Below are 22300 nucleotides of genomic sequence, written 5' to 3'. Positions count from 1 at the left end.
AGACATAGAGCTGCATGGTGTTCCTACAGTATCCCCGTCTTACACTGCCGGACAATAACACCATCTGTACTATACTTAATACATTATATCCACTGGCATCAGGGCTGTGTTTTTCGAAAGGGTAGTTGCAAGTTGGGTAGTTGCCAATGGGAAATTGCATCGCAACCAACAAAGAAGCTACTAGTCAGCAACTATGGTTTTGAGAAATGCACCTTCTCTTATGAGCTGAGCAGGCGCATGCACTGCTTGAAATATTGAACTTGTAAGTTAACCTTAACAGTACGGTCAGTATATTCTTGATGTCTGTCTTAAGTCCTTTGTTAATCACTTTGAGTGATGATGCATTAGTTGATCACTGTAAGTATAAACAGTACTGTTCTATAGTGACAAATCTCTACATTCCTGTACTGTACTGTATATTCACTGTATGTTCAGAGTCTGAGTGTTCGTACTTTTAAATTATTGTGCCAACTACTGTCTCCTGTTAAGTGCTGCTCAAAGCTGAATATCGAGTATTTGTATGTGTTCTTAAAGCGTCAGTGTGCAACTCTAGTGGTCATTTTCCAGAATTGATGCTGCCCATTCAGAAATTTGACTTTTTCATGAACAGCTACTGAGCACTACTTATTTTCTCTTTGGTAACTGTACGTAGTCATACTAGTATTTACTGGTCTGACCAGAGTGGGGTTTGCAGTCAAATATGTACTATATGGCTGGCAGAGGATTCAAAAGTAAAAGTTAAAAAAAGAAACACAGTTTCCTTCCAACACAAGTATTTGAGTAACCAGACCTGTGTACTTGTCTTACAATCTGCTAACTCTGCAAAGGTTGTATCAAGTTTGTGGTGGGTCCTTGTTAGTTTTTCTGTGTTTTTCAGTAACAACACAGTCTATCAATCTCATTAGGTACAATGGAGTAAATGGTGTAACAGCTATGTAATGCCATATGCTAGTGTTGTAATTACACCACAAATGTACTATTACTTTTGACACATCTGATGGCTGGTAATTTAAAATTGCAGATGTCTATGAAGAGTTTACACTTATTCATGCACAAAAAGTGCACATTTGCGAGCCATGTTGAATACTCAGAAATTGGTGGTGGTAGCAGTCATGGAAAAAAGATCAAATTTGTGAATGGGCACAATACGTTCTGAAAATAAACTACTAAAAAAGAACACATGGCCCTTTAACACAGTATAACGCAGACGCAGAGTGAAATGCATGCTGGGTCATTTGAAAGCATTTTTCTCTTATTGTTCTGCCAAACTTGCCAATGTGTACTTTGTACTGTAAATTTTGTAAGTGTAATCATGTTGTGATGGCATTTGTGCAAATATATGTTTAGACTTCTGCATGGATGTGTTTTTAGATCCGTGTATGTATAGAAATTAATATAAAAGACATATAAAATCTTTATGTATAGAATTGTTACTCTGTCATTCTTCAGTTTTCTCAAACTTCGTTACTAATGTATAGTAAATAACTGTTGACTATACTGGTTACTAACACTGGTGCGTGTGTAACCTTGGCCATGGACCAATACTGTATAACTTATAAGGCCTACTATATAACTCAAACACACTACTTTTATTCATTTTTCGGCAAAAACAGTGGAAAATGACATATCAAAAGGACACAAAGAAGGTTATCTATCCCAGTAGGCAACCAAACAGTGTATGCATACTGTATTCTAGTTGCACAGATTCTCCTTTCTCTGTTGTATCTGTAGCCACCAAAACCTCAAGAAAAGCATGAACAATACGTCCTGTTCACTTGCGAGGAAAAAGTAAGCACCACACAATGTACATATCATTCTGGAACTGTCACTTTCCACAAATGCAATTACCGAGCCAACACATGGAACCATTTCTTCCCTTCAACTACATGACACCACTGTTTTTCCCTTTCAAAGTGTTGTGATAAACAGTCCACGGTCCATATACATTCTCTACGGGAGGTCTTCATCTGTACAGGCAAATCCAAACAACGCTGAAGAGTCTGACTCACGTCTTTACATTGCTGTGTAGAAGTGCTAGATTGTGTGGTTTTAATGCTCTCCCCGGAGACTGTGCGAGAGTCAGGATGTCTGGACGGTAGCCATGGTAACCATAACCGGCTGCTCGGGTTGGTTCAGAACTCGGTGTCCCATCCGGACATCTCGTCGGGTGGCGGTTCCTCTTGGTCGTCAGGGAAACAGTCAAAGTTACTGGTGTCCAGAGGACCATCCACCTGTCAGAGTGAGAGACCACAGTGAACAGGACGACTGCCAAATATTGCATGGAAATATTGAAGCTGTTTACATCTATATCAATATTTTTTAAAATGCATTGTTTTTTTACATGTACATATTTACATGTAACCTGAGTTTTAGAAGGAGCATTTTAAAACTCCGATTTTAAAAATAGATTTTTTAAAAATCAACACATTTTTAAAAATATATCTGCATACGTGTAACCAGCACCAGCAGTAGACACTGCATTACTCTCTTCAATCTTATCCAAAGACACTTAAAAAGATGACAACCTGTTGATTAATGATATCTGTAAAATACAGATTTGTGCACAAATTTCTGTTTTTGTACGTGTGTGTTTTCACGCGCGCGAGAGAGAGTACACTGCATGTTGTCTGTACTTCTTGTTATTATCTTGACTGAGGGGCTGTTAAAATACTCACCTAACAATGGCTAGTACTAACGTAATGTACAGCAAGGTAATGGTAATGTAAAATGAGGTAATAGTAATGAAAAGTAAATGGACATTCAGTATACAATATGCCATTTGAAACATGGCAATAGAATAACATACTCAGAGTAATTCATCAGGCCAATTTGATGTGTTCTGTTATGTAATGCGATTAACCGCATTACATTCGGCTCAGTGGAGCACAGCTCAAGCACATTCCCCGACAAGGCCATGGGCAAGGCCGTGAGTGGTATGGACAGGTAATCTGGCATATAAGGCATTTTCCCGGTGGGCCAACAGTCCTAACGGGCAGGGGTCCGATTCTCGCTTCTTGTCGATGCTAACCGTCTTTAAGACCATCTTAAGACGTAACACCATTCCCTTGGATTTAGTGGTGAGCGTCACTGTCAAGAGAAGAGTTGAGTCGCTCTTACGAAGGACGTTGCTACCATCGTTAGCAAAGACGCTTTTGAGAATGCCACCCCAGATGCTTTTTGTTTGTTTGTTTGTGTTGTCTTTCTTTGAGACCGGCCCTTAATTTAGATGGCATGGCCCAGTGGTCTATCTTTCACATAGACAGTGGACTCATAATAATCATGATACTGTAGAAAAGGAGGCGGCTATGTGAGGGGCTGGGCTATGCTAAAAAAAAACGCCCAAGCTGTTTTTCGATGCCACTCCAGCCCTTTTAGGCAGTGAGTGGCATGCAATGAGGAGTGTTGTATAACCGCGTCTTACGCTGGGTACAAAGGGTGCTGTGAGGGTGCCCTTGCGAATGCCATCCCAGTTGAACCCTTCAAACCATCTGTGGAGAAAAAGGAAATAATAATAATTTAATAATTGTATTTGTATAGCACTGTATCATACAAGGCATGTAACTCAAAGTGCTTAACAAATGGGAAAAAAACATCATTGTTAGAGATGGATTTAGAAGGAGAGGTATAGAGGAGAGGCAGAAATAGCAGGAGAAGGAGATTTTTAAATAAAGTACTGAAGGTCAAGGATAGCTGTACATTGCAGTATTGTATGTTTTTGAATGGAAAACAGTACGTCAGATGTCTGGATAGCTGGCCAGCCTTACTTGTGCTTCTGGATGTCTTTCACTCCGTTCTTTTGGTTCCCAAGCCTTTCGGAAGGATTATCTCTACAAAGGGAACAAGCGGTCTGCATAAGCACTGTGTGTGTGTGTGTGTGTGTGATTGAGTGTGTGTGTGAGTGTGTGTGTGTGTGTGTGTGTGTGTGTGTGTGTTTGTGAGAGGGAGTGTGTGTGTGTGTGTGTGTGTGTGTGAGAGAGAGAGAGAGTGAGAGAGAGAGTGTGTGTGTGTGTGTGTGTGTGTGTGTGTGTGTGTGTGTGTGTGTGTGTGTGTGTGTGTGTGTGTGTGTGTGTGTGTGTGTGTGTGTGTGTGTAGGTGTGTGTGTGTGTGTGTGAGTGAGTGAGTGAGTCAGTGAGTGAGTCAGTGAGTGAGTGTGTGTGTGTGTGTGTGTGTGTGTGAGAGTATGTGAGTGTGTGTGTGTGTGTGTGTGTGTGTGTGTGTGTGTGTGTGTGTGTGTGTGTGTTTGTGTGTGTGTGGGGGGGGGGGTTATATTTGCATGTCTTTGTGAGGCTGGCTGTGTTTCCTCATGTAGGTGTTTATTTTTTAGTTTCTCTCTCAATACTGTACCTGCAGAGCTTTTTAATTAATGTAGCAGCACTTTTGTTTATTTTCTTGGGAAACTCCACCATGTCGATTCCTCTGAGGATGATGTTGTATGTTTTCATGGGGTCAGGACCTGAGAATGGAGGGCTTTAGAGTACAGCCAGGGGAGAGAAGATAAGATAACATAATGTGGGGATCAGTCGAGACGCACACAAAAAACGTTTCACACTTCCGCTAAATTGTATTAGTGATTCTCAAAGTGTGGTCCGCGACAGAGCTCAGGAGGTCTGCAAGGGGATTTCTACTTTTCCAAGACTAGCTAGCAGTATGCTATATTCATGACATAATTATTAAGTCTTATTTTCACAACAATAAGACAGGCTTGTAATGTGAATAAAAAGTAAATGATCTGCATCGAAATTAGCAGTGTAGAAGTAGCACCCCTGAACTGTCAGTTCAGTTGACAGGTGGTAACTAAATATTTTTGGAGGGACAAAGTGGTCCTCTGAAGAAGTTTGAGAACACTGGTCTAAAGACAGTCTTTGCACACACGCTTGGACTATGGTAGGGAACGTTTTGTGGGGGCTTGTGCATTTTTCCTTTCATCTATGCATTCCATCGAAATCCCTAAAAAAATAACTATATTTGATCAAGAAACCCAGGCAAACATACAACTCAATGGCAATATTAAGTTGTCAGCAGCAGTCGAGTTTGACCCTGGTGTGTAAGACTGCACTGAAAACAATGGAATGTAAACGTTACCAATGTAGTACAGATGATGTCAAAAACACAATGCTGCTTTAAACACAGTCCCTTTTCAGCTTCAATTCAAAATCACTTTTCTTTCCTTTTTCCTGCAGATTAAAAATGGTACCATCATCACACACCTGACACTTAGACAGTAGATGTCTGCACATTGCAACTCAAACTGAAAGGTTTATTTAAGATCTGTATATAACATTTTGAAAATTCATTGAATGCAAGCACATCAGTAGCACAGGTACTGGACCAAACAGAAGATAACTGAAAGGAAAAGATACAGGTTCGCAATACTGTTCATCAAACAATGTTGCGAACCTTTATCTTTTCCTACGTAGCATTATACGTACGGTTTTCGAACCTGGTCCCTTTTAAGTGAACCAAACTCAGTCCCCTTTAAGTGGACCAAAAAGTGAACCGACAGCAAAAGGACTCAAGTCTGTTTTTGTTCATATTGTGATTGTATTACAAAAAGAACTGGCTGATATTTCTGGTCCTGTTGGGCTTTTATAGTGTGTCACTCTTCTTTTTTATCACACCCAGTCCTCTAGAGCAGTGGTTCCCAAACTTTTTCCTCAGGGACCCATATTTTTACCATTGTAAGCGTGCCTGCACGATACTCTATTTCCGGCAAAAACTCATTAGTTATCATTTTATTTCTCAATTTGTCTTCAGTCAAATATACAATAACTGTTTAATGTATCACTTACATTTTGTTGCTTCGATGCATATATTAGTTTAAATGCTTTGTCATTTATTCAACATGGGCTGTATATGGTATTAAAATTAAACCCTTTAAAATCAAGAGGGCTTCGCGACCCCCTGTGGATCTTTGGCGACCCACCGGTTGGGTCCGGACCCATAGGTTGGGAACCACTGCTCTAGAGCCCTCCTTAAGTGATTACACCTAGTCACACGTGTAACTTGTCAGAACTCATATGCGACCGAACTGAGACCACGTCAACCAAGGTCTCAGTACGGTTAGCTTCTGAGGGGTCTGGGTACACTTTGGAGCGTTCACATAAGGCAAAAATGCTGAGTCACTACTCTGAGTTCGCTTAGGCGGCTGAAAGGGACCAGGTGTGAAAACGCTGTTAGATCCATGCCTAATGAAGGACTCACACACCTCCCGCTGAGTAGCTCGTAGATGAGGATGCCGAGGGACCAGCAGTCAGCAGAGGAGTCGTGGCCCTTGTTCAGGATGATCTCCGGGGCCACATACTCCGGGGTCCCACAGAAGGTCCACGTCTTCTTACCAAACCCCACCTTTTTGGCAAAGCCAAAATCAACCTGAGGAAATGTACAGAGATGTAAATTAAGTGAAAATGTGCAGTGGATTGGTTTTAGTTGAAATAACCATACAGATGTTGCAGTATCTAAAGTCCACCATTTTTTTATTTTCACATACCGGTATTTGCATTGTTTAGTATTATTTTAAGTATTAAACATGAATTTCCTTAAATTTTTCTTGTTAGTGTGTTCCGTACTTAGATTTATCAGTAATAGAATTATTAGCATGGCTTAGCAATCACTGGAAGTGGATTGAACCATTACCATCAAGCCACAGGTGATCACTGGACAGAATTAAATAGCCGTTTTGCCATCTGGTGAATTTCCATAGAATTGTTTCCATAGACTTCCATTGCTATGCTTAATATAACTATACTGTTAAAGGCAATGCAAACACATTAATTAAAAAATCCTACATGTGAGAAATTTCCTGAAATGAGGTGGACTGCTCCTTTAACTCTCTGGGAAATTTGAAGATACCTAAAAGTCTTAAAGGAGCAGGTGTACTACAAACCAGCATAATACAGTACATATAATGTATATAAATATGTGGGAATATGCATATCTATATACATTAGTGTATAAAATATACATTATTTACATTATGCTATATTTCCTTTTCCTTCCTGCGAGTATGTATTCCACTCTATTGCACTCCACAGTACTCTACATGTTGCATTCATCTATCCCATCAACACTGTCAGGCTGAGTCAGGTTTGTCTGCTTACCAGCTTGGCGTAGCCAGAATTATCCAGGATGATGTTTTCGGGTTTCAAGTCTCGGTAAATGATCCCTCTACAGTGGAGATATGCCAACGCCTCCACCACACAGGCTGTGTAGAACCTTGTTGTGCCATCATCAAAAGACCCCCTGAACAACATTAGCACCAGGTGTAACAACAAAAGACAGCATAAATTATTTTTTAAGTTACTTTTTGTCTTTATTAAGTTAGAAAGACAGAAGTGAGAGAGAGAAATGGGGTAAGGTTGTGAGATGAACCGGCCGTATTTGAACCTATGGCACAAGTGACTTAGTGCACTGCTTGCAAAGACCTAATTTATTAAACAAAGCAATGTTCCGATCATAGATCTTCTTCAGGCATCAAAGGCCAGAAGAATATCTACGATAAAAGAGTTGCTTTCTTCAATAAATTAAGTCTTTTGAAATCAGTTTGCAAATCCTTCCCCCTTTTCTCCTCAAGTACGTTTCTTGGCAATCAGCGGAGGTTTCTCTCTTGGATATGCGTGCCCTCCACTAGACTTAGCAGAGTACGGCCAACAGCAACACTTGATAATACATCAAATCAAAGCACCATATCAGGTCATGAGCGCAATGGGAGAACATACAGTACGGAGAGCAAGTGAATGGTGTGAATGGTGTGAAGCACTGGGGATGGAAAGCAAATGTAGGTTTGATGAAAAGATAAAAAGACCACTATTTGAGGCACGCGTGTTGACCCATTGTCTTCATCAGGGCAGTTGCCCTGATGAAGACAATGGGTCGAAACGCGTAGGCATGTAGCCAGTATTTAATAAAGGCTTTTTAACTTTAGTAAGGAGTGCCTCAAATAGTGTTTTTTTTTATCTTTTCATGGAAGTTTGGATGCCCAAGTTCTTTTTGATGAGCACCCTTTTTTACTAACTGGACACTGGACCCAGTGAAGCATTCCCTTTTCTCTTCTTTGGTAAATGTAGGTTTGTTTGTCCAGTACAGTACCTGTCTCTCAGCAATGTCCACAGCTCCCCTCCCAAACATGACTCCAGCAACATGTACAGGTACTTGGCATCTCGGAAGGTGCGGTAAAGTCTGTGAGGAGGAAGGACAAGCATGGGAGTATTTTATGAGTCGAGTGATGAGTGGAGTGGACAATCGAGGCATGTCCATACCACTTTTGAGATGATCTTCAAGGTGCACCGTGTGGCCAGAGTAGGTATTGCAACCATGCTGCTCATTGAAACTGTGCTGCCTATTGCCAAATTTGATCATTTCATGAATATTAATAAATAATAAACCAATATTTACTAGTATGACCAAAGGACGGTAAGTTTTGCAGCTAAAAATGCCTATTTCTGGAAATTCAAAACGGCAGACCATGGAGACCATTTTCATGTATGTAAAATGCATTTTTCCCCGTCATAATGAATACTTTGAAATTAATGGTGGTGGTAACGTATTTGTTAAAAGGTAACATTTATGAACAGCATGAATTAATGAACTACTGAAAATATTACACAGAGCACCTTTGAAGTTCCACCTTTTGCAAATACAGTATAATGTAAAAATATGACCTGTGAATGTAAAGGAAATTGTCTGAATGTAAGGGTTAGAAAATCAAGACACACACACACACACACACACACACACACACACACACACACACACACACACACACACACACACACACACACACACACACACAGACTCTCTCTCTCCGTGCTGCCTCTCTGTCTCCCGCTCACTGACCTTTAAGCTTGCTAAAGCTTATGATGAAATATGACTGCAAACATGGCCAGACAGAACGTGCAAGCTTCAGTAACTCTTTCCACTTTTATTTGTTATTTTGTCCATGGCCAACAGCTACAGATCATTTTATCTGCGCCAACATGAGGTTCGCTGCAGCCGTAAAATATTGCTAGTCTTCAGTGTGTCCACCTCGTTGCCTGCTCCATAGCTCTCCTGACTATGGCAAAGTCAAAGAGTACACAACTAATCGCAGCATGTATCACGCCCGCCCTGGATCATTGAAAATTGCATTTCACCAAATACCAAATGTTCAATTGAAAGGGTAGTTGTAGAACGTGAAGGATCTGGGGTAGCTCCTCATTGGGGCAAGGTGAAGATGCAATACTTAGTGTAAGGTACTTTAGTATGTAAGGTACAAGGTGCAATAGTGAAAGGGGAAAATGAAAGAACATAGCCTACTAAAAGCAGCATGGACATCAGTGTGTATATTGTTACGATGTAAAGGGTCAGTAGGTGCACAGAACAGTACAGCCCACTATCATATCCACATCACACGGGGGAGACACAACTGGTTACCTATAAAAGCTAGGGGTTCAGAGGTCACTGGGGACTTCCGGAGCGAGACCTCAGGAGAGGTGGCTCTCGCGTGCTAGCCGGGCCTGCTAGGCCGTGAGCAGGCAATTGGAGAAAACACCTGCCGAGAGGTTTGTAAGGACTCACCGGATATTTAGAGACGGTCTCGCACAACCTGTTGAAGATATGAAGACTTTGTGATTTTAAGAACTGCCCGTGGGGTTTTCCTCATGAATCTTGAACGCTGAAGAGGAGCGCATGAGAAGAAGCGCTGGGCTTGCATTGGTCGCCTACTGAGGGCCTGGAGATTGTGGTGGCCCAGCTGTCGCGTGAACGCTTGGACCAGAGGTAAACGCTGTGTTCTCTCCCTACAGACATGCATGCATTTAGATCATACACTCATACTGCCACGTTAATGCACACATAAAAGTGAGGAGTTAGATAGGGGCTACTAACTACCTTACTGTACAATATGGTGTATGGGATACGTCCACTAAACATTGTTACATTTTGGCAAGTTGGCTCAGTATAGTGTTTCTCAACGGGGGCTCTACAGCCACCCAGGGGGCCCTTGGGGAGCCCTAGGGGGGTGTTGAGAAGGAGACAGCTGAGAGGGGGTGGCGCTTAGTTGCCACTGGGGGGCATTAGGCCATTTTTTTTGTAATATGATGTCAAGGCGGCGTTGGGAGGCGTATGATGAGTTCCAGGGGGCATTTCAACTAGCTTAGCTGCATGCTCGGCTTCCTCACCGAACTATGAAGGGGCTGTTTGTCTCCATCATGATGCGCCTCTCCGACAGGATGTGGAATTGCTGGCTGGTGTCCAGGATGTGCCGCTTCTTCAGCATCTTCATGGCAAACGAGCGACTCAGGTCATTCTTCAGCTGCACCTGCATAGACAACACAACACAAGCCCACGCAATTACAGGTACATGTGCCACAGAGCAAGACAACACAACCTGACACAACACAGCATCAAGTAATGCAACTCAATACAATACAACACAACGAAACTCAATAGCACATGTCACGACGCAACATCAGTGAAAGTGAAAGCGTGAAAGCCCATTGGAAAACTCCAACTGCCATTTTCATTGTGACACAGTACTCCACAGCACACAAGTGAACGCTGCACATAATGAAATTGCATTCATGCCTCACCCGTGCATAACACAACATACACAACGCAACACAACACACAACACAATGCAACTCAACTCAACTGAAATACAATTTTGTTAAATACCACAAGCATCAGCCTTTCTGCAGCAAAATTGTAAGCTTTCACAAAAAGGGAATCTGGAAGTATTTAATGCAGTTGTACCAGCTCTACTCGACTGAATCCACCCATGCCAAGCGTGCAGATCACACGAAAGTCAGAGAGGGACAGTGCAGAGAAAAATGCAGTGTCTGCCTCCACCCTGGAGATGGAAATAGAAACACAAAAAATGGCTGTAAGTGAAGTCTGGACAAGACAAGCTATACAACAACCAAATGGCCTCTGGTTTAGCCTTGAAACATAATGGAGCAGCCAGCATTCACAAATTCACTAGAATTACTGCAATTCCCTCGTTCTGAACCACAAAACATCCCTCTTGTCCCTCTGGGTCTTTAACCCATTGATGCCTAAGGCACCTGCAAAAAAACACCTGCTAAATGCCCAAGCCCTGTTTGGGAAGCAACAGCCTACATAAACCTAAATATCTTAGCCTCCAAAGCACATAAAAACATGAAATATTGCATAATTATATTGCATCAGAATGTGTTCATTCAGGTCTAACATACCCACACTTTTTAATACAAAATCTGAAATCTCATGGGCCTGAATGCTGCGTCCACACAGGCGTCCAGGCGCCTAGGTCAATGTTGCATATACGCAGCATCCAGCATCAATGGGTTAATGCAGTAAAGATGTCATACACTTTTTCAAAAGACACAAAACACTTTTTTCTCCAGATATGTCTTTGAAAATACAGCCTGAGGCAAAACACGCATAAACACATTAAAGGTACGTTCAGCTCAAGGGTACATTGGAGCCGACTATTCAAATGGAACCTCTTTTTCTGCCTATTAAGGGACAGATGGAAGAGCACTCACTTCGCCTTGACCTCCTCACCCTCGTACACTTTATTGCTGACATTCTCCAGTCCCCCGATTAGTTGTTTGAATGATCTATTGGAAAGAAACAGAGAAAGAGACTATAAATAGAGCATTGAGTTCCAGAGACATTTATTCACTATAGTGGTTTGCATGTCGATGTGCTGCTGCTTTTTCCTCACTCTCTGTCGACAACGAGACACGTAACATCTCTCACTGCTGTCACACTTGCTGTGCGTACGTCTTCCCTAGAAAGAAGACAGGAAATACATTAAAATTAGGTATGCTCGGATTGGAATACAGATTTAAATTGCACATACTGTTGCCTCGTTTGGTAGGCAACAGTAGGAAATTACTCTGGAGAAATACTAGATTTGTTTTATCATGTAGTATTTTGGGATAATGTTTTACGGAAATGAATCATAGAAAACGGAATACCATGGATATTTTTGAATACTGTATTATGTTTTGTACACATACAAAGAAAGAAAACAGAGAACTACAGTCTACTATTATTCTTATCCTTAATATTATTATTCAGGGATGGCAGATAGATCGTGGCAGAAAGATGTTAAAACCTTTTTCATTCTTGTCAATCCTGTCAGTAAATCAAATCCTTTAGAAGTGCACTTACTGTACACTCCTGCCTTCATCAATCATGTTTAATTTCTTGCAAAGATGTCCGATGGACATTTTTCAGTAGCACACAGTGCTTATTTCTCATCATTTCTTATTTCTCATCCTTCATTACCTGCATTTTCATTTTCTTTTAACTGCATTTTCTTTTTCATCTTCTGCTCTGAAGGCCATATACCTGTTACACATGAAATTACTTCCTTTCTCTCTCTCTTTCTTAAATTTTCTACCATTTTTCAAGGATTGTTATTCGATCCCTTACCCCTTCAAGGCCTGCTCTCCAAACCAGTCTCCTCGGGAGAGCGTGGTCAGGAACACTGGCTCCTCACTGGGGCTCTTCTGCTGAGTGACCTTCACCTGCAAAATGCAAAGACAGAGGCAGAGGCAGAGGCAGAAACAGAGACAGAGACAGAGGCAGAGACAGCGGCAGAGGCAAAGGCAGAGGCAGAGGGAGAGGCAGAGGCAGAGGCAGAGGCAGAGGCAGAGACAGAGACAGAGACAGAGACAGAGGCAGACACAGAGACAGTGGCAGAGGAAGAGACAGCGGCAGAGGCAGAGGCAGAGGCAGAGGCAGAGACAGAGACAGAGACAGAGACAGAGGCAGACACAGAGACAGCGGCAGAGGCAGAGGCAGAGACAGCGGCATAAACAGAAACAGAAACAGAGGCAGAGACAGAGACAGAGGAAGAGGCAGAGGCAGAGACAGTGGCAGAGACAGCGGCAGAGGCAGAGACAGCGGCAGAGACAGAAACAGTGGCAGAGGCAGAGACGTTGCCAGAGGGAGAGGCAGAGGTAGACAGAGGCAGAGGCAGAGGGAGAGACAGAGGCAGAGGCAGGATGAAAAAGAACTATGTTGTAGACTCTGTTAGAAAATGATGGATGGTGCTGGAGAGCAGAGGAGACCTCTCTCCCCTCTCTTCTCTTCTGTTTTTTTTGGCAGCGGTTATTTATTTACATGACACGGCACAATGCCTGCCTTTTGTTTCCACATTAAATTCTTGGCAGAATCTGTGATATGGATGAACAGATACTTCCTAACATTTTTTGCTGAAATACTTGCAATCACAAGACTTTCCTGTCCAGGCAAACTAAACACAAACTAAAAAATATTTTTTTTTTATAGTTTCATGTGTCTTTTAGAGTTTTCTTCAGGATCTTGTAGTAAGTATGAACCCTTTCTTCTACTACTTGAAACTATGCCGTGTTGTTGCTCCACACACAGTTTTGTTGCCTTCAATTACAATGACAATAGGTAATGACAATAATCTTGAATCTTGAATCCTTCATGCAGAGCATCTATTATGAACTTGTAAGTCTTAATATGTTATGCAAGACTGTCTGCCGTGTCATAGCCATAGTCATATGAAAGAAATAAAACTTACTGAAATTACTTTTCACACTATGTCTGAGAAAAATGTCAGTAGTCCAGCCAGTTAAGTGGTGACTTCATAAATCAACAAGTGTTGCTCTCTATTCTTTGCTTCTATAGAACTGTAATTGAACAAAGTGTCAAAAACATACTGATAAAATAATGCCCTGAGACAGGTCAGTCTTGCCTCACCTGCCCCTCGCTGATGATGAAGAAGGTGTCTCCTGTGGCTCCCTGGCGGATGATGTAATCTCCATCACTGTAGTGTGTCTATGGGGGAGAGAGAGAGAGAGAGAGAGAGAGAGAGAGAGGCAGATAGAGAGAGAGAGAGTATAAAAGAAAGAGAAAGGGAGAGTGAGAGAGACAAAGAAATAGAGAGAGAGCGAGAGAGAGAGAGAGAGAGAGAGAGAGAGAGAGAGAGAGAGAGAGAGAGAGAGAGAGAGAGGGAGAGAGAGAGGGAGGCAGAGAGAGTATAAAAGAAAGAGAAAGGGAGAGTGAGAGAGACAAAGAAATAGAGAGAGAGAGAGAGAGAGAGAGGCAGATAGAGAGAGCGAGAGTATAAAAGAAAGAGAAAGGGAGAGTGAGAGAGACAAAGAAATAGAGAGAGAGAGAGAGAGAGAGAGAGAGAGAGAGAGAGAGAGAGAGAGAGAGAGAGAGAGAGAGTATATAAAAGAAAGAGAAAGAGAAAGAGAAAGGGAGAGTTGATTCAGATGAGTTCATATAGTGACTCATGGAGCCATCAGGGTGTTTGTCAAAGCAAGGCCACCCAACAGCAGATGCAGCGGGAAGTAAGGTCAAAAGGGCAATCATTATTACATTATCACGTCAATGGGCAGAGATTTGGCATTTCAGAAGAAAAAGGTTCATTTCTAACCACATTACGGTAAAGAATTCTGTAGATTGACTATAGAGTTATAAAGACAGCCTTAGAGATGCTGTACTAAAACGTGTACACATAAAAGATGAGTCTTTTACCTTTTCAACTGCATGTAGATAAATGGAAAATAGTTTTTTTTTAAATAAAATAAATAAATAAAAGAAAGAAAACCAATGCATGGATGATCAATCTTTCCTTGAAATATTCTTTGAGTATTCCTTGCAATTAATGTTAAGAGGGGCAATCAACTTTGCAGTCTAGCACCCGTGCAGTGTGGTCTCGTACAGTGTATGAACAGGAGCTGAATACCTGTGACTGAAAATGATGCACAGTGTACGCCCGGCTCAAGGCAACATGGTGCATGGATGTTCTTTATGCTGTGTAAGTTTATCATGGCCATGGATTTTATTTTTTTAAAGTAACGGCAACATAAAATAACTCATGTCACATAGGCTGCCTTATTTTATCCTGGGGAAAAAATGGAATTGAAACGTTTGAAATCTCCCACCTCTTCCAAGACGTCCGCTACTTTGCTCAAAACATCCTCAGTGAGGGTCTTGAAGGAGGGCACACTGCATGTGGGGGACAAACAGCAGTTGTTAAAGTGCTCAGGTAGCAGTGGGCATTCAGTGCAGGGATAAAAGCAGACAGTTTCATAGAGGATCTCTGGAGGACACAGCACTCTTGTCTGTGCACAGCAAAAACACAGTGTTAATTCAACACACAAACAGTTAGATTGTATTTGGTTCCAGAGTACACTCTAAGGGTATTCTCACATGTAGTGCCCTTTAAGTGAACTGAACACTGGTCTACTGTCCGTTAGGGCTGTAACGATATTGTATCGAACCGAGAAATCGTGATACACAGAGTCACGATACTGTATCGTGATACAGTACAAGGAGGCAGTATCGTGATACGCCCTTTCAAAGTTTTATTACCCATTAGTCCAGAAAACAACCTTATGATTTGATGTGATAGTGTTTCCAAACTTCAATGGAGATACATTTCAGAAATCGTGGGGTGTATCGAACCGTAGGTCAAAAATCGTGATACGAACCGAATCGTGAGTTGAGTGTATCGTTACAGCCCTACTGTCAGTGGATCAAAAAAGTGAACCGACACAAAAATAACTCAGTTCTGTTAGTCTTTACATTGTGAATGCATTTCAAAAAGGAGCAGTTGTTTTTGCTTCTCCCGTTAGGCTTTTATGGGGTGTCAGTCTTCTGTCTGATCACACCCGGTCCTCTAAAGCTCTCCTTAAGTCAGTGGTTCTCAAACATTTTGTGTGAAGTACCACCCGAGAAAATATTGACCTCTCCGAGTACCACCTTGACAACCAACATTAGAATATCGCAGCAAAGGCCTTCCATATTCACTTTTGCCAGTCAAATACAGGAGAGGTTCATAACGACATCAACAGCTACGGTCACATTCAGTGCAAGTTTGTTTTTAAATTTCTTGTTTGCCTTGTATTATTCTGCATTATGTTTTCAGATTCATACAGTTCAATATTACAAAATGTGAGACCAAAGAGACATTTTCGACTGCAACAACTGGATCAGCTTTCAAATCAATGCACAACAAATTAATTCTTCCAAGTACCACCAGAGATGTCTCAAGTACCACCAGTGGTACGCGTACCACAGTTTGAGCACCACTGCCTTAAGTGATTAGACCAAGTCACAGGAATAACTTGTCAAGACCCTTAAGCGAACCATACTGAGACCATGTCAAGAAAGGTCTGAGTACGGTTCACTTGTTCTGAGAGCGTTCACATTATATGCACAGAAAATGGTGAGTAACAGGTCTGAGTTCACTCAAATGGCTGACAGGGACCAAGTGTGAAAAATGCCCTGATCCATATCTACTGTGCTCTACTACCGTACTAGGAGGGCACTGTACCTGCGCAGGAACTCCATGTACTGGGAATGCTTGATCAGGCCCGTCCTCATCATTATGGTCTGGAAGCCCTGACGGTCGATGGCCCATAACTTGATATCGGTGAGCGCTAAGAAAGGAAGGAAGAAGTGTACACTGAGAACAACATTTTGAGCATCTTTGAGAAGGTTTAAGGTTGGTCCCATTCAGCATGTGTTCCACTATACACAGTATGGGTTGACTTTCCATATATGTTCCATGTTTACAGTATGTCTGTATTACTGTACAAGTATAAATGCAGACATACCGTAAGCATGGAACATAAATGGATAGTTAACCAATATGTGTACTTATATACTGTATGTGTATACATAGAGTATGTGTATAAGGAGGCCAAGCAGGCTGTCCAGCACAGATTACATTACTGCGGAGGGGCTTCAGATCATCTTGGCACTAGGTTGTGGAGAGTTCACAGCGTGGTGACAACTCTGATACTCCATGCTATTGAAGACTGCAGGGCAGGGGACAGAGACTAACCACCAAGTCCATGAGCAGGATCATAACATGAGATGAAGAATTTTGACCAACTACAACTAGTGTTTATGTCTTCAGTCTGCAATAAAATAATGTTTTCTTTTCTGTATTAAAAATATTGCTATAGGGCGTTTCTCTCTTTTACCTTTGATCCACTAATTCTACCTCTGTATGGATTACATTATTAATAGGCAGATATTACAGAACGGAACCTACAGCACATCTTCCCATTTCACCCATTATGTGATTACAGAACAGCATATGGTGCTCAAAAAACAGAGTGCACGCATGTCCAAGTACAAGGTCAGTAATATTGGTCTTTATATGCAATAACATCATGACGTCTCTGGCTTTATCATGCTGCGAACAATAAAAGACAATAAAAAACATGCACATAATTTTCACAGTTTGAACGCCAACCGTTGGTCCCACCCACAACGTTCAGTTTCATCAGATGCAGTGCCATACTATTCCTTTCGTGTTACAGTTTGGCTTAAACGTAATAATAGCACAACATTTGAATATGGTCTTGAAAAATTTCTGAAATTCTCAATTGGACTTTCCAAAGACATGTCTAGTTCAAAATAATAACTAGCAAATCTTGATGTTGTGTATCTGCCCATGTGTGGCTGGCCTAGTTTTCTGACATTTTCCTTTAGAAAAGAAAATGAGTTTGTGAGCCATGAGGAGCGGGCTGTTTGAGTGGAATAACAGAGAGCCCTCTCCACACACTCTCTCATTACGATCAACAGAATTAAAATGGTGGATCAGTTGGCATCCTCCACACTCTTATTAAATATGGTGCCTCTCATTTTGCTTTTCCGAACTAAACAATTACTGAAACAGTCCCATGTTATTGTGGAAGCTGAAGAAAAATCAATCTCTTCACCTAAATGAAAACACCAGAGCGACGACAATCAGAACGAAGATAACTGAAAAAGCCAAGCTCATTGTTTATAGAGTATTCTCTGGAAGGGTTATTCAATTTCTTAGCCATTTTCTCTTATGAACAGCCACTGACCCTGAGCTTCGAGTGCCCTGCATGCGCTCAGCGGCAACCATTTCAGGACAAAACCAATCACAACAGCGAGAAAATGACAGTGAGGGAGAGAGAGAGAGAGAGAGTGTGCATGTGTGTATATTGGCACAAGACAGCATGGTTTCCTCAAAGGATCAAGGACAGACTGTCAAAAACAGAAACAATTGAAATTGTCGGGGGGAAAAAAGGATCGTTTTATTTTTCTGCAAGAGCGATTTACTAACAAAGTCACCCAATTTGTCTTCTGCTCCCGCTGCAGAGGATGCCATTTTACCACAAGGCATTACAAACGAGATCTGTGGTGCAAAAGCAATTAGTATCCCCCATAAAAATTCAATATATGCAATTTCCCCTCTAATCCACAAAGGGCAAAAGATAGTCAGCCAAAAACAGACACAGAAAAGGGAAGACATGAAAGGTCATCTGATCGGACTGCATCGACCCGGTCAATTTTAAAATCTATTGAGTTGTTGCACTGCAACTCGGATTGAAATCATCGGTTGAATTTTCAGAGGGGAGTGGAGGCCGGGGGTGGCAAAAAAGCCTGTGAAAATCACGAGCGAAAATGACATGTCTCCCTCAATTGCACATAACACCACATAATTGTCCAGAAAGTAACTGTGATGGTGTCTAATAGCACTGCAGATTGCGGGTAGAGGGAAGTGAGAGAATATGTGGAGATGTGAAGTCTCTCATCTTTCTCTCTTTCTCTCTCTCTTTCTCTCTTTCTCTCTCTCTCTCTCTCTCTCTCTCTCTCTCTCTCTCTCTCTCTCTCTCTCTCTCTGTGAGAGAGAGGTGGTGCAGGAACATGACTACATCTTTCAGCAGCAAAAGTGTATCTGAAGGGCACAGACGAGAAGAGAGGAAAGGAGAGCAGGAGAAGGGGAGAGGAGTGGAGAGGAGAGGAGAAGAGTGGAGAATAAAAAAAGAAGAAAAGAGAGGAGGTGAGAGTAGAGTAGGTGAAAAAAACGAGGGGAGAGGAGATGAGGGAAATGTCTGCATGAACCAGAAGGTTCATGTCAGGTTGCCAGGTTGTGCAAGTCTTCAAGACATCTGATCAATATTGCAGTACAAGCAAGCAGCGTCGTCTCTGAATAAGAAGGCAATTTAATGACTGACCTAAGCTAAATCGGTGCAATAGTAATAGTAGTAGAGCATATTAATATAGTAGTAGAAAGGTTCAACAATGTCATAAGACTCATATCTAGAGAAAAGGTCATCAATACATTATACTGTAACTCTGCTCTGTAAAATACCTGCTGGTATTGGGCAATTTGACAAAACAATGGGGCACTGTCATCATTTTTGCTACGTCACACAGTCCTACTTGTTAGCCCCTTCTCATTAAACTCACCTGTGTCAATGTGACAAAGCACAATGTGATCTTTTTCTTGCTACTCCATAGATGGGTTCAGGGCTCTAAATTAAGGCCAGCCAACCAGCCAAATGCTGGTGAAAATTCAGTTTGGCTGGTAGAAAATACCAACTTGCTAGTCACTTTGACCCATTAGCGAGTGTGTGTTTGGCTAGTAAGATTAACATCTACTAGCCATTTTGGTTGGTGATGAAAAAAGTTAATTCAGAGCCCTGGATGGGTTAGACTACACCGTAGGCGAGTATGTGGGTTCACCTATCCTTTCTGCTACCCGTGTACACAGTGAACCATCACAATTTTGTACAATTTTGAGGTTTGTTCAGTTTTTTACACTATATCTTGATTACCGGTATGTTCATTAGTATACACTTAATGTCATTGTGATGGAGTGGCCATCAGTAGGGTTGTGGGTGCGCTCCTCTGACTGTCATGTTCTTTGGTGTAGTGGTCAGAGCCCCAGTTTGGTACCCCAGATGGTCTGGGTATGAGTCCAGTGTTGCCAGATCTGTCTGACCAAATCCCGCCCAAAAGGTTCTCAAAAACCGCCAAAATGCGCTAAATTCCGCCCAAATTCAACAAATTACATTGACTTCTATGGGCCCAAAACGGCTTAAAAAACCGCCAAATGGCCAATTTTTCCCGTTTTTGCCCGCCGACGCTCATCCCAAGTAGCCCAATTGGGCGGGCACCCGCCCAATCTGGCAACACTGTATGAGTCCTGGCGGGGAAACTCTACTCCCCTTAACTACAGTCATATTGCACAGATTTCATGTAGCACCCGTTTATAGGGTTGTAAATCAGAGCCTTTGTTGCCATGCGATTCGATATTGATTTCTTAAGCCAGCCATTTGATTATTTTCGATGCTCCTTGATTCAAACCAAAAGTTCATATTTTTTTCACTTTACAGGCTTATGTGTGAAATGTTGAACAGTCAACAAAAGCTGAAATATATACATGCATTTTATTAAGGAACATCATTATTACACTCAGTATTACTTGGAATTATTACGGCATGAGCAAAATAAAATGCCACACAAAATGAGTGAAATAAGAACAAAAATCGATGAATCGACTAATAATGATTCATAACGATTAATCGATTCTCTCGTGAATGAGTCCATTAATTGAATTGCTGGCTGTAGGATCAATGCATTGATACAAAACGATTATTTTTTACACCCTAACCCGTTTACCAGTGTTGCTGACCTTACCTGTGACGGTGGCGGTGCGTGTACAGTTGTAGAGGATAGCCAGCTCTCCAAACACCTTCCCGGGCTCGATGGTACACAGCTTCTGCCCACCTTTGGTCACCTCCACCACGCCCTCTGTCAAAAGGCCACAGCATTGACACTTCACCTCATGCAAAACTAAAACCACCCACAAACCAGCAAGCAGCAGCTCCATCACAACAAAAAAATAACATTATCATAATAACACATCATTTAAGCGAAGCGTTGTGCCCAGGGCGGTGAAATGTATGAGCAGCAGCAGCTGAATGGACAAGTGTGGGTGGTGGTGGTTGTGTAACGCTTAATTGCGAGTCTGTTTCGCACCAGTCAAAAAGCCAAACCACCCAGAGAACAGCACAGGGCAGAACAGAACAGAACAGAACAGACCAGAGAGCTGAACCATGTTGATGTTATCTCTATTTGAGTTGGTTATCTATAATTCAGTTGGTCTTCTATTTACACATTTACTCATTCACATCAGTAAAAATCATAGTATCCAGAGTAATACAGTGCATGCATTCCTGTACTAGGCACATTTTAGTATGGATGCTTTATTATTAATAATGACAGAAATTAACAGAGGCGGGCAAATTAAAAGTAGAAGTAAAAAAAAAAAAATAGTTTCCTTCAAACACAAGTAACTTCACTTCGTCTTCAGTTATTCACCTGATTCTGCCCTGGTTGGATCAAAGTTGGGTGGTTTCTGTTTGGGTTTTTAGGGTTTTTGTAACTACTTCCAGCCAACTCATAATTAGGTACAATGGAACAACTGGTGTAACCGCTATGCAATATCATATGCTAGTGTTGTACTTTGACCATAACTGTACTTCTCTACTTGAATTTCGGCCCCCTCTGGAAATTAATGATTTTAGAGTGTCAATAAGATTATTCTGCTTTTCCCCACATTTCCAGAGAGGTTTACCATTACCAAGTGACACACGCCTGGTTCCTGTCACAAATGGTGGGGTGAGGTAAAATCTCATCTGTAAGGTGAGGTGAAATCTCAAGGACTCTGTTATGGCATACGTTCATCAGCAATAGTTAAAGAAACTCCCGCACACTGACCATTTCGCTGTTCTTCCTTTAATAAACGACGTTTCGGTACTAGACCTGCATCAAGGTCTAGTACCGAAACGTCGTATATTAAAGGAAGAACAGCGAAATGGTCAGTGTGCGGGAGTTTCTTTAACTATTGCTGAGTGACCCAGGGTGCCATCTCCGACGCACCTGCCAGCTGAGGTGTGCGAAAAAAAGCCGAAGTTTATACGTTCATCAGCAAAAAGTGCTTCTGCAGCAAGGGGAGACGTGCATCTGCAGCTGTTCAGCCAGTCAGGGAGGAGGTTCAGAGTCAGATGTAGAACCAGGGGTGTGAAGCTATAGGGAGGCAAGCAGGGCATTCACCCCTGGACTAAGGGCTCTCCCATCCTGTTGGTGGGGGCCCTATTATAAACCGTTCAGGCTGTATTGAGGCACCCTATCAGTGTTTTGCCCTCGGGACCCTATGCGCAATAGTTCTGCCACCGACTCTAACCAAGTACATCCAATCTCAAGCAGCCTCCTCCATTAATTCCACATTTTTCAAGTGGAGGGAGTGTAACTGTCAAGCAGGCACAAAAAGGGGATTAAGTGGGCTTAGTGATCACGGAGGCGATGAGATGTCATCAACAGATGACACCTGCCACTTGTGACCTGTCCCCGACGAAGGGATGTTGAAATGGCCAGCGAACAGGGAGCGGCCAGCACAGAGATGCTCAATCCCGCTATAAGTCGACAGAGGGGGGCAAACAGCTCTCACTCTCACTCACTTACTCAAATGAACGTGCACACACATGCACACACATGCACCAACAACATCATCCTT

At 42.0% G+C, this 22300-nt stretch overlaps 1 protein-coding gene across 1 annotated transcript in view; it reads right to left on the bottom strand.

Moving 5' to 3' along the window:
* Positions 1-1570: 1570 nt before the first annotated feature.
* LOC134458809 (cGMP-dependent protein kinase 1-like) overlaps positions 1571-22300 on the bottom strand; it is a 25322-nt gene continuing 4592 nt past the window's right edge. Inside the window, exons 4-19 of the mRNA XM_063211212.1 lie at positions 20422-20535; positions 16286-16391; positions 14892-14955; positions 13699-13776; positions 12400-12494; positions 11684-11749; positions 11502-11576; positions 10729-10825; positions 10155-10294; positions 8086-8175; positions 7098-7239; positions 6206-6369; positions 4345-4467; positions 3765-3827; positions 3422-3488; positions 1571-2231 (exon numbers count right to left, since the gene is read on the bottom strand). Of these exons, the coding sequence (XP_063067282.1) occupies positions 2133-2231; positions 3422-3488; positions 3765-3827; positions 4345-4467; positions 6206-6369; positions 7098-7239; positions 8086-8175; positions 10155-10294; positions 10729-10825; positions 11502-11576; positions 11684-11749; positions 12400-12494; positions 13699-13776; positions 14892-14955; positions 16286-16391; positions 20422-20535 (1583 nt within the window). The 3' untranslated portion in view covers positions 1571-2132. The remainder of the gene's footprint in view (positions 2232-3421; positions 3489-3764; positions 3828-4344; positions 4468-6205; positions 6370-7097; positions 7240-8085; positions 8176-10154; positions 10295-10728; positions 10826-11501; positions 11577-11683; positions 11750-12399; positions 12495-13698; positions 13777-14891; positions 14956-16285; positions 16392-20421; positions 20536-22300) is intronic.

Source organism: Engraulis encrasicolus, chromosome 11 (assembly GCF_034702125.1).
Source record: "Engraulis encrasicolus isolate BLACKSEA-1 chromosome 11, IST_EnEncr_1.0, whole genome shotgun sequence".
Classification (NCBI taxonomy): domain Eukaryota; kingdom Metazoa; phylum Chordata; class Actinopteri; order Clupeiformes; family Engraulidae; genus Engraulis; species Engraulis encrasicolus.
This window is presented reverse-complemented; position numbering and strand designations above follow the sequence as displayed.